The sequence below is a fragment of the Passer montanus genome, unplaced genomic scaffold (genome assembly GCF_014805655.1).
Source record: "Passer montanus isolate IOZ18808 unplaced genomic scaffold, ASM1480565v1 scaffold10, whole genome shotgun sequence".
Classification (NCBI taxonomy): domain Eukaryota; kingdom Metazoa; phylum Chordata; class Aves; order Passeriformes; family Passeridae; genus Passer; species Passer montanus.
This window is the reverse complement of record NW_024356505.1, coordinates 36,509,439-36,521,852: the sequence shown is the minus strand read 5'-3', so window position 1 is coordinate 36,521,852 and position 12,414 is coordinate 36,509,439. Positions and strand designations below refer to the sequence as shown.

At 39.1% G+C, this 12,414-nt stretch overlaps 1 protein-coding gene across 1 annotated transcript in view; it reads left to right on the top strand.

Annotated features, from left to right (window-relative positions):
- Positions 1-12,414, top strand: part of RBM33 (RNA binding motif protein 33) — a 176,705-nt gene that overhangs the window by 83,957 nt on the left and 80,334 nt on the right. Inside the window, exons 3-5 of the mRNA XM_039705702.1 lie at positions 3,829-3,907; positions 8,883-8,931; positions 10,770-10,846. Of these exons, the coding sequence (XP_039561636.1) occupies positions 3,829-3,907; positions 8,883-8,931; positions 10,770-10,846 (205 nt within the window). The remainder of the gene's footprint in view (positions 1-3,828; positions 3,908-8,882; positions 8,932-10,769; positions 10,847-12,414) is intronic.

Sequence of the window (12,414 nt, the reverse complement as noted above, 5' to 3'; positions counted from 1 at the left end):
TTATGTCATGTGTGTTGAGATGGGGAGAGAGGAGATGAGGGCAGGGAGGTGCAGGGGATGTGTGGAGCAGTTCTTGTAAGGTGTGGTCACTACAGGCAAATGGACCTGTCATTTTTGAGGATTTTGTGTGCATCCTGCTAGAGGGCACTTAGGAAAAGAGCTTTGCTGGACGTGATTCAGCTCTGAATTTTGGTAGAAGTTTCTCATAAATAAGGAATAAGATGTGAGAAATGTGAAGGGTTTGGAGCATGGAGATTCATGATGCTGGCTGAGTGGTGAGAGTTCAGGTCCACACTTGCCAGGTTCAGAAACTTGCCAGGAACTTGGACTGTCCTTTGCTATAATTTCTTCACTAGCAGCAGTTATAGGTCGAAACATTTTTATGGCTGTGAAACTTTGATGTCTGGGTTGGAAAAGTCAGCCATGAGTTGTATCAAAAAGTGTTTCACTGTGCTGTGGAGAGAAGGGTTTGGTGTGTAATTTTGTGTTGTCTAGATTTAAACCTGGCTGATGGGAAGGTCCATCTCTGGAAGGATTTTGTGCTAAGAGCTCAGATCTTCAGGTGCTCCTGGTTTATAATGCAGCTCTAGTGCTAAAGGAGTGCCTGGCATAGCTTAAAAAGAATTTACTGTCTTCCTGATGGTGGGTATTGTCTTGAGCTGTGTTAGGCAGTATGTGGACACTTGTTATTTGGGTTGCTGCCAAACCAGTTACTTTACATTAAAAAATAATCTTTGGTGGTGGTTGCATCAAGTCGGTGGATTACTGTAATCCAGCTGTAAGAATAGTGTCAGTGTAGGATATTCATGCCCTTAAAATGTCAGTGCACTAAGACAGGCACTGCAGCATGGTTTTGAGTGACCATAAAGAGAGCAGTGTGGCTTTTTTTTTTTTCCCCCAGAGACCACAGAATTAGTTAAGTTGGTGTTCAAGAGGAAGATGGGAAATACTTGTGTATTTGTTTGGTTTTTCTCTGTGAGTGAAATAGGAATTGGAAGGTAGCAATATGTAGATGTTTGAGCAGAGAAAGGTAAAAGAGCTGTTTTCAATGGTTTTAGCTTATGTAAATCAGTTAAATATAAAAGAGTAATTAAAATATAGACATATCTGTTGACAGTAAAGTGGAGAACCTCATCAAGGAGAATTATTTCTAGCTACTGTTTAAAGATAAGAGTTGCCACACTTGCCTCATGTTGCATCATAATTCTTACTGAGCACTCTTTCTTTCACGGCTGTTTATGATTGAAATTTCTAGTTTGAATATTCTTAATACAGTGATGTTGCAAGATCTGGATTTTCTCTTTTTAATGTTTTTACCTTCTTTTAAACGCCTTCAGTCACTTAACCCTGATATTTTGGTAAGATGAAGTGAGAAGTGAATAGGTTTGTCATTGCATATTCACTTAAGGATGCTAGGCTGAGTTTAAAGAACTGAAGACGGATTTGGTTTTGGAGGTTTATTAAAGAAACCAAGCAAACAGAAACCACAGTTGAATAAAACAGTTGTTCCTTGGCAGTGTACTTGGTCAAAGGGTTGAATGCAGATAGACTCAGGAGGGTAAGTTGATTTATGGCATTTTAGCAATCCCAGTTCAGTGTCAGACTGCAGGGACTGGGTTGCTTGACATCCTGTATTTTGCAGGCCATTCAACTGCTGCAGGTTTCCCTCTATGTTGAGCATAACTTTTGTCCACTTGTTAGATTCTTACCAAACTTGTTAAGATGTATGAAGAGAGAGTGAATCCAGCTGTGCATTCTCTGTTGGGCTGTACTCAGAGAAGGGGAGAGTGGAAGTTGAGTGTATTCCAGTTTCCAGGTGACAGGACATGATGTCTGAACAGAGCAAATGGCCTTTGCATATTCTTGCACAGAAATGGAAGTTTTTACATTTTTAAGTAGCAAAATTGTCATTTGCAAACTAAGCTATTCAAGAGGAAGTGGTGGGCTAAATTAGGGTATTTATTGAGAGAAATACGGAGCAGCAGTTGTTTTTTGGAAGGCAAGTGCATGTTTAGGTACAGAGTGTAACCTGCTTCAGTGACTTCTGGTGGTTTTAGTGCCCCACTTGAGATGACTGATGGCTTTTCCACCTGACTTCTTTCTTGTGTTGCATTGCTGCTGCTGACCTGCCCTGTGCTGTCCTGATGTTTACTCCTATTTTCAAAGTGCCTTTGCAGGCTCAGTGTTGGTGGATGAGCTTGTGGCCTCCAAGGCAAGCAGAGATCTGGCAGATGATGTCACCTTCACCTCCACTGCACCTCAGTTCTGTGCATTTCTGGGGAGCTGCTGTTTCTGGAATGGCCTTCACTTGCAGATTTTGCCATGACCTGTTTTCCTTGGGTGATCCTTGTTGCAACAGTGAGAAGAGGCAAAGCTGTGTAGTACATTCTGGGTTTTTTTATTGTTGAAGCATGGTGATGTTAGTTGATAGTGGCTGACCATGAGCCAGAAGTGTGCCCAGGTGGCCAAGAAGGCCATCTTGGTTTGTGTGTGTGGCCAGCAAGGCAAAGGCTCTGATCATCCCTTTTTATTGATACTGGTGAGGCCACATCTCAAATCCTGTGTTAATTTTGGGCCTCTCACTACAAGAAAGACACTGAGGTGCTGGAGTGTGTCCAGAGAAGGGCAGGAAAGTTGGTGCAGGGTCTGGGGCACAAGTCTGACAAGGAGCAGCTGAGGGAGCTGGGGAGTCAGCCTGGAGAAAAGGATGCTCAGGGGGACCTTATCTCTCTGAGGAGGCTGCAGCCAGGTGGGTCTGTCTCTTCCCCAGGTAACAAGGGACAGGATGAGAGGAAATGGCCTCAAGTTGTGCCAAGGGAGGTTTAGATTGCATGTTTGAAAGGATTGTAAAGATTTGGATCAGGCTTCCCAGGGAAGTGAAGTCATCATCCTCAGAAGGGTTCAAGACTATGTGGATATGGCACTGGACGTGGTTTAATGGTGAATGTGGTGGTGGAGCTGTTGATGGTTGAACTTGGCAATCTTACAGGTCTTTTCCAACCTTAATTATTCTTTAATTCTATGCTGATATTCATCTGTTTTCTTCATGTCAAGTGTAAAGTAGAAAAAGGTATTTTTGCATCTTCTAAGCAGCGTGCACACTTCTACACCCACCCAGAAAATCCCATCTGTGTGGTTGTGTTGGCAGCCTTTCATTTTGAATCAAAGGTTTAGAGAAACTGAAGGAGTTCAGAATTTAGCTAGATTTTGTAAGGAGGATAGAAGCAATTTATAATGATTAGGAGTATACCAAGAAGAGTAGAAGTAATGGGGAATAGTTAATTATTAGCAGATAGAGTAGTTAAGACTGAGAGATAAATCACTTACTTGTCGTACTGTGTTTGAAGAAGCAGGATAAATATTTGGAGCTATTGTGAAAATGTAGAAACTGTGACCTGCACCTGGGCCCTGAATCTTGAGCTGTAGCCAAGGTGGTGCAAAGCCTGCCAGCAAGGCAGAAGTAAAAGGTCACTGTGATCTCAGAAGACCTCAGACCCATTTCAAAGCCCACTGACTTCATTTAATCAAGAGACTTTGCAGGCAAAAAAAGAACTTTGGACTCAATAGGAAGCAGGGCTGGGGGGGCTAGGTAATGCATTTGTGTAGGTGTATTGGATAATTATAGGAATATGTAAGACTTTTGTCAATAAATGGAGAGCCAGAGCTCTGTGAATTTTGCACATCTTTGGGAGATTACTCCCAAAGTGTGCCCAGTGCTGTCAATGAACACACAACTTTCTGACTTTAACTAGTTAGAGAATTCTATTCTGTGCTTCAGTTTCACTAAGAATTATTTAATATAGTCACCTTTTTTTTTTTTTTTTACAGATGATGACTTTGATCAGTTTGATAAGCCTGGTGCAGAAAGGTCTTGGAGAAGAAGAGCTGGAGATGACGACTGGGACAGGTAGGTAGAATATTTTCATGTTCAGTTCTGTATGCTGAATTGCATTGTTCTGTTTTCCCATTCTGGCATTTTGTACTCTAACATTCAGAGCAGTGCACATTTAGATTCTAATGAAGATGTTGGTTGTTTTGCATGTGTCAGCCAATGCTAGATCGTGCCAAACATATACTTGCCTTGAGGAATAGAGAGCATTGTGAGGAGATGCCTTTTAAAATTGGATAAATACAAAGTATTTGTGGTGTGTAATTTTGCAATTAATGTTTTGGTTTTGCTTTTAAATATTTAGTAGACCTAGGTGGTTTAAATAGAATTTGCTGGTACTTGAATTTGCTCAACTTAATTTTTAAAGTATTTTTTACTTTAACTTGATGATCCTATCCTCAAGGTTCCAATTCAGTTTTTAATTGGGGAAGAGGGGGAGAGCTTAGGCATGGGCTTCTTCAACAATATGACTGTTCTAAAGATAGAGAAATGTGTGTGCTCTCGGTTATTTCAGGGGAGAATGTATGTTCTTTTATGAGACAGGAAGCTGCTGGCTACACTGATCTGCTCTTTCTGGGAGAAAACATTTCATTTATTTCTGTTATTTTTCTATGATTCCTTTTTAGTAATGGACTTCTTCAGACTTTGCCAGTTGTTTTCACTCTAAAAGGGAGAAAATATATTCTGAGTAGATTTCTGTCTTCTCTAATAATCACTCAAGTGATTGTAGTAAACAAATTTTACTGTAAGTAGTTTTCCACTGAGCTGAGCCCTTGGAGTAAATCAACTGCTCTACATTTATTGTCATTCCAGAGGCATTAGTTTCCCCTTCCTTGGTGTTCTGCTAGGTTGTGTGGGTAGTTTTCATTGCTGCAGGAGGTGAGGATGTGACTGAGGAATTTGGGCAGTAGCTCAGAGATAGACAGGGTGTTCTGCAGTTTGCTGGTGAGCAGTGTCTGCTCTCTGTCAGGCCGGTGCAGCTGCTGATAGGTGGGTGCTGAAGTGCACCCAGGAGCTGCTCTGCTTTCAGAGTGTGGTTCAAATAACCTGCTCAGGCTGGGTCCCTCCGTGCTGCCTCCTGCCCCAGGACTGGCTATTCAGAAACCTTAAAATCAGTGTTACAGGCAGAATGTTTTGGATTGGAACATTTCCTGAACTTTGGGCCTTTGGTGCATAAATGAGTGGCTCTTAGCTGTTGATTGGTCACATTTGGGTGTAGCTGCCCTTCTCATCCCTTGATAAGATCTGAAAGAGTCAAGCAGCTGTTGCATCAGAAGTTGGAAGCTTTAACCCGGTGGTAAACTGCTCCTGCAAAGCTGGTTTTAATAGGGCTTGACAGTAGTTGTAGAGTATTTTCACAAAGCTGGGACTTCAAAGTATACAAGGACTTAGTTTTAGAAAAAAGTTTTAATTTATGTGTTTATTATTAGCTGTATTTAATTAAAGAGAGATGATCATAACTCCAATAGTGAAATTGTGAGAGAAGTGGTTTCAGGTACAGAGCAGAAGATTCTCGAGTTTTATTTTGCTGATAATTTCAGAAGTTTTATTTTAAAACTGTATCTAATAAAATACTATTTGTATGTGTTGACATTTTTTTTTGGTTAATATTATCTTCAAATTGCAAAGCTCTCTTTGTGAGTGTTTTGTTCTATGGGTGTCTTGGCAATTACAAATGCTGTACATGGATATGTTGCCTAATGTAATTGCTTGGGGGTTTTACCTACTGGCCTAATTCAGTATAGGACATTGTTTCTCAAAGATGGAAAAAAGGCTGGATGAACACAGTAATCTTGGTTTTAATCCTTCATGTCTTGTTTTCAACTGAAGCATCATTTGGGAGGGGGAGAGGAAGAAGTTCTGATAGTCACACATCTTCATTAACCATCAGCTCCTACTGTGTTGTTATTTGACTGAGTCCCATCCTCCACTTAAATAATTTTGAATTTTCAGGTCTCTGTCCTTTCTCAAACCCTGGAGGGTGTTAACTGAGAGTTGGAAGGCCCCAGTTATTTAGGAGTACAAATCTAGTACAATTGTTCTTGGAGAATTTCCCCCATTTTTTCCAAGTTATTTTCCTGAAACATTTGTGTCCTTGCTACTGCTCATGTTTAATGAGGCATGCTTATGAAATTGGAGACATAGAAGGGCCAGTCTGACGTCTTTATTACCTTAATTTGTACATTTATCTCATTAAGTAGGCCAGAGCTTGGGTTTGGGAAAAATCTGCATTTCTGTTGCTGTCCTTCAAGATGACAGGGCAGATTTAGTGGCTGATTTTTGCTGAAATTCACTTGTTCAGACCCTTCTTTGAGATTACTGATTTCTCTATGCTGGCTGAAAATTTTCCACTTTTTTCTGCCTTTTTTTTTTTTTCCTTATTTGAGAAGGCTAAATTTATTCAGTGAGGGAAATGTTGGGTATTGGGAGTTGAGGAAAGGGAGGAAAATCTGTCTCTTTCTTTTCTGTTTTTTTTTTTTTTTTTTTTTTATTCCCTTATTTGAGAAGGCTAAATTTATTAAGTGAGGGAAATGTTGGGTATTGGGAGTTGAGGAAAGGGAGGAAAATCTGTCTCTTTCTTGTAAGAGCAGGAAACCCAAAATAATCTTAACCAAAACTTTCCTAGTATTTTGGTTTTGGAAAGACTTTTGTGTCTTGATGATAGCGTGGGTGAGATGCTTTTGGAACTAGCACAGGTGTGTACTTTTATTCCAGTTTATTTTATGTTGATTTGTGTGATATCAAATTGCAACCATTAATTTTTGTCTATTTTTCTCAACTAGCCTTAGATCTGTTAGTGTCAGTGGGTTTTCTGTTTGCTTTCTTGGCGGTTCTTTTGTTTGTTTGCTCTGTTCTTTAATGGTCAGATTTAGTCCTTGTGGTTCCTCTTTTTTCTATAGACAACTTCAGATTTGGCTATTTATAAAGGAGCTTGAGATAGTTCCACTTTACTGTGCTGGTTTTTGGCTGTTACTTTGTTTATTCAAAAAGTTACTCATGGTCATTTTTCTTCTTCTAATTTATCAATGAAAATACTGAGTGATGTTGAATATTGTAATAGGTTTTGAAGGGCACCCTGTGAACTACTTTTTGCCTCTGATGCAAACTTCATTTATATCCTAGTGTTAATTTTTTTGACTGTCAAGCAATAGGTCAGAGTTTCTGAAAATCTAGAATATGCAGTTAATTCTGGAGATAAAAATGTTAATTTTTTTCTAAACAATCACATCAAGGATGCTTTTTAGTAATGTGGTAAATAGGCCTAGGTATGTTTAGATAATTAATCTTCCACTTTCTTTTGCCTTCCTTGATCTGAATTTCTTGCTACCCAGACTTGGTTTTTATCTTTGAATGCTGCTGCAGCATATGCTCTTGCCATCTCTTGGAATTTCTCTAGTGCAGTTTTATTAAAAGCTGTCAATGGTGGGCCATAGTGCTGGGAAATATTTTCAAACATTTTGGTGTATTTGTCAGATTACTGACAGTTGAAAAGATGAGTGTGTGTTGTATTTTTTTTTTTTTTTTAGAGACAAAATTGAAGTAGGAAATTCTTCTGCAACCATTTCTGTTCCACAGAGTCTCCTGTCTCTGAAAGAAAAGGCTGAAATTGTAGTCAGTTTGCTCTTTGGAATGTGTGATATGTCTTATCTCCCAGGTTTTGTTTAATGTTACATTGAGCAGAAAACAATTGCTGTTTGTTAATGTTCAGTCATTCCTGGAACTATTTGTGATCAGTAACAGTGGATAAATTCTGTATACTGATGGTAATATCCTATTAGGGCTTATTTGGTGTATCATTTTTTCTTTCCTAGCCCACATGATTTTTTCAACCCTCACTACCCCTTCCTTCCTATGTTGTCTGTACAGTAATTGGCTTTGAAAGAGATTGATCCATCTGAAAACCAACTGATTTATGTTTTGGGATTGTCTCCCCATTTTTCAAGCATTTGCCATGTAGTCCTAAGGAACTCTTACACAGTTTCCTTTTCAATTCATTCATACACATTTTCCTTTTCATTCAGGCTATTCTCACTTGGGATAATTTGGGTGCTATGGACTACCTAAGGTGTGGTGGGTTTTGTGTCCCTTTGTTTTTTTAAGGTGTGCAGATAGAAATAGTCTCCTTTGAAAGTACAGCTCATATTTCAAATCACTGGCATCTCATTTTAGGATTGATACACATATTCTAATACGTGTTTATGTCAGTAACAAATGTTTATTATTGAAGGGGAATGGTCATCCCTGTCATTAAATAATTCTTTCACTGAAGGAGGAATGCAATCAAGCAGTTTTTCTGGAGTTTAGCTCACCTTTAGTTCCTAGCCCTGAATTGTATTTATGGGGCAGTTGCACTGTGATGACAGAGGTGTTGTAAGCCAATTTTTCTGTGCTTCCTGAATTCTTGGGCACAAATATAGAACTGATGAAACATGCATTTGATTTTGTCACCCTACAAATATGTGTTTGACCTTACCCTCAACTTGAGGAGGAGGAAATAAAGTGTTTATAAAAGATCAAGGCCTAAACCTGGCCCTCAGGACAGGTCCAGGCTCCCAAGCCAGCTGGTTCCCAGCCTCCCAGCTCCTTGGGAGTGCAGCTCGGGCCACATGGGGACCTGTACACTGAGTCTTGTCCACAGGACATTCCTGTCTCATGTGCTCCCTGGGCAGCTGGAAATCAGCAATTTGGGCTTTGGACAATTTGTCCAAATGGCCTTGGAGTGAAGGATCTAGGATGGCTGTGTTTTGGTTGGCTGTGCCTGTGCTTGGCTAGGTTTCTCTGCTGGGTTTAGTGGAGGGAATATGGAAAGGAGAGCATATAGGAATGAAATGACTGTGTAAAAACCTTTTATTCCCTGAATGCTGTGCTAAAATAGGCTTTGAGCTGGCTTAGCAGTAATACTCCTTGAGGCAGTTTTTTAAGGCATATGCCCTGTAAGGTTTTGATTTTGTTTTGTAAAGTTCTGCTTCTTAAATTTGTTACTGTTTTACAGTGAACTTGATGATGACTTGCTTGGAGAGGATTTGCTAACTGGAAAAAAGGTAAGAGATGTGCATTAAAGTGAATTGTTTCAGGTATTAAAATGTGAATGTTGTTCAGCTTAGACAGTTCAAGTGTTTGGTTTGACTTCATGTATTTCACAGTCACCTCCCCAAAGCACAGCCACAGGTACCTGAGGTCTGCCTTACTGCCAGAGCATTCTGCCCAGGGCTTGGTTTCCTTTTGTGAAATACCTCCAAGTGTGGCGTTTTAAAATACAACTTAGAGAAAAATGTGTTTTCAACCCAGTTAGGTCTCCTGAATGCTAATTAGCATGATGGAAGATTTAATCCAAGTGCCAGTTTTCTGGCTGTTAAAAATCACTTGTCAAAATACCAGCAACATTTACCAGAGAGGAAATAAAAAAGCAGTCATTGTTGTCTGTGAAAGTTCACACTCCGTGTGCATGATCTGTTACCTTGTTGTCTGATGAGTAAACAGAGGATTTCCCCTTTTAAAGTGAGGGGAAAAATATGGCAGCAGCTAAAACTGGGGAAGATAAACAAGTTTTCCCCATGTCTGCTAGAGACCCTTCCTGCTGGTACCTATTTTGAGGATCTGTGAAAAGAGCTAAATGTATCTTTGGATTTCCCAGATATCCATAGAAGACAGGACTTCTGTTTGAGAAATCACATTGACTGGTCACCTCTTTTTATATTTTATCTTCTAAATGAACTAATTTTGAAAGTAGTTTTTGAAGTTTTAGTTGGAGATCTCGAGCAGGTTGTTAAGAAACCCAGCTCTGTTAAGAGTTGAGTTTTATTTGTTGTAGTTTTTTATAACCATCTTTAAGTGTTGGAAGTTAGCTTGAAATTATTTTAGCTTCTCTAAGGATTTCCTATTAAAGATGGGAAGTTCCTTATTCTCATGTGCTGGTTTAAAGAGAATAAAATCCCAGGAGGATAATGACTGCAGAAGTTTGTTACACAGTTACCAAAACCAGAAGCAGTTAACATTGAATGGAGGTGATAAAGCTACTTAGTTACCCGTAAAAATTATATATGTGAGTACTAACCAGTATTTGATTCTCCAGTGTATTATGGGTTTTTGTGCTTTTTCTATTCTTCTTTTCAATTTGCCATGTTACAGGGCAGTATCTGTGGGTATGGACTCATGTGATGGGGTAATAATGGATTTCTCAGAAAGTTTTCCCTGAGTTATTTAGGCTAAACTTCTTCTACTTAATCTCATCCCAGTACTTCTAGATAAATCTATCTTTGTGTAACCTTTCTGGCCCTGTCCAGCTTTGGAGGTTGGAAATGTTGCTCAGCAGAACTGCAGTTATCTCTCCCTAGGGGGTAATTATTAAAAAAAAAAACTAAAAAAAAAACAACTGAAAGTTTTGTTTGAGGGACAAGTTAGGAGGTGACACAGTATTTTCTTATGTTTTTTCTTCTCTTACAAACTAATCATGATTTTTCAGTTTTCTTTATCGCATCCTTCCTCCAGTCTCCTATCTCTTCTCTCTAGAAGTTGCAATACATGCATTTTCTTGACTTGCCTGATGTATCAAGGTCACAAGGCTGTGTACAAGACATTTCTTCCTTTCTGGTCTGTTTTAAGTGAGGTGTCATCTTTGGCTGTATTTGAGAATGCATCAGTGAAAAAGAAGTGTTGATAGACAAACAAATTTTAGTTCTGTAAATTTCCTTAGGATTGTCAAAGATGTATTTTAACATTTGTGATCTTGTGTTTTGTGTTTTATCTCATTGAATTAGGTAATTTCTTTGAAGATACGGTCTTAGTTTGGGATGTATTCTTCATGAAAAATATTTAGTCTTCAGTACTTAGTTAAAAGTTTGTATCTTTTATGTTCATGATTGACTTTTTTGAAACCTAGAATCAGTCAGACTTGTCGGATGAAGAGCTGAATGATGATCTTCTGCAAAGTGACAATGAAGAGGAGCAAGAATTTCGGTATTTATTTTTTGAATCTTGTTTTGGATAACTCAAAGCTATGAATGACTCCTATTACTAATAGTTAATAACTGCTAAAATAAGGTTATTGGTATATACTTCAAATAGTTTTGCTTTTCACCTAACTAGCTACTTAGTGATGTGTGTATAGTGTACTCAGTAGCATTGTTAACATTCCAGTAAAATTATTTCTTGTTTATTTTGATCTAATAGATTTATTCAAGAAACTGTGTCGTCTGCTGTGCATTTTGAATTAATTATAAGCACTAACAGAGCTTTCTTTACTGTCTCAGCATTGCTTACTGTGGTAATCTTCCTTCTCCTGATGCCAGATGATTTTATTTTGCCTTTTCTTTTATATGTCATATCACTTCTGTGTATCCTCAGTACACTTAGCATGCATACTTGTAATTCCTTAAGTCTGATAATTTATCATAGTCCTAGTGTTCGGTCAGGCCAGGAGACCAAACATCCTAAAGGCCTTGTAGTAGGAGACTGGAAAACCCCATGCTATCTTGGGAGACCAAGGTCCTGTCTAGAATTCATCCTGTAAATTGGAGATTTGGCCCTGCCAGGGGGGAATTCCTTGGGGTGGGAGGATAAAACAGTATTCATTCAGGCCTCTCATTGGGCCATCTTTGTTAGATATGCTGATTTGTAAGGGCTATAAATTGTGTATGGGATCTGTCCTGTGTTGTGTGCATTTGGGTACATTCCACCTTGGCTAAGTGGTGCACCATATGGATCCTTATTAAATATCAAGGTAAAAACCCTTTATCCCTTAACTGTGTCTGGCCCTTAATTTTTAGGACCAAAGGAAAGGCATCACTCCTATATAGTCCTTTTCTGCCATATTTCTTCTAAAAATCTATCTTGCCTCCTGAGACTCTGAGGGAGGGGAATTTGTGACTTAAATATTTGTGTATAATTACATAGCAGAAAATTTTGAATAGGCTGGAGCAGATATTTCCATGGGAGTTTACTGAGAATCCTGCCCTGTGAATACCCTGTGGCAATATGGTTCCTCAGCTGAATTATGGGCATTACAAGTCAAAATGAGTGTCTTGTTTCTGCTTTTCAAGCTGGACTGAAGTAGGAGAGAACATGCTTATAATGCCAAAGTGATGCAGTGCCATTGCTGCTTTTACTGGCCTGTTTTTCCAGCTTTCCCTTATTGCATGCTGTGCAGGGCATGGCACCTGAAGGGCTGTGAATGTGTGTGTGTATATATATATATATATATATATATATATGTGACATACATAGATGTATCCATCTCTGAGATCTCCTGTATTAGCTGTAATTAGGATAAGGCCTCCTGTCCTTATGTTGGACTTATGTTGAGGATGTGATAAAATGCTCCACCATCAATCTTTTCAATGGCTGCCATTTTCCTCCCTGCAGGCATAGGGGTTGGATGTTCCCTTCAAGAAGGGGAATCCCAGTCACAGTTCTTGGCTGTTTTTTTGCTGTATGTCCTTCTTGAGACCCCTGGGTAGCAGGGATGGCTGTGTGACCAAACATAGTGGTGATAAAACATCTCAAATGTGATAGTATTGCTCAATGGA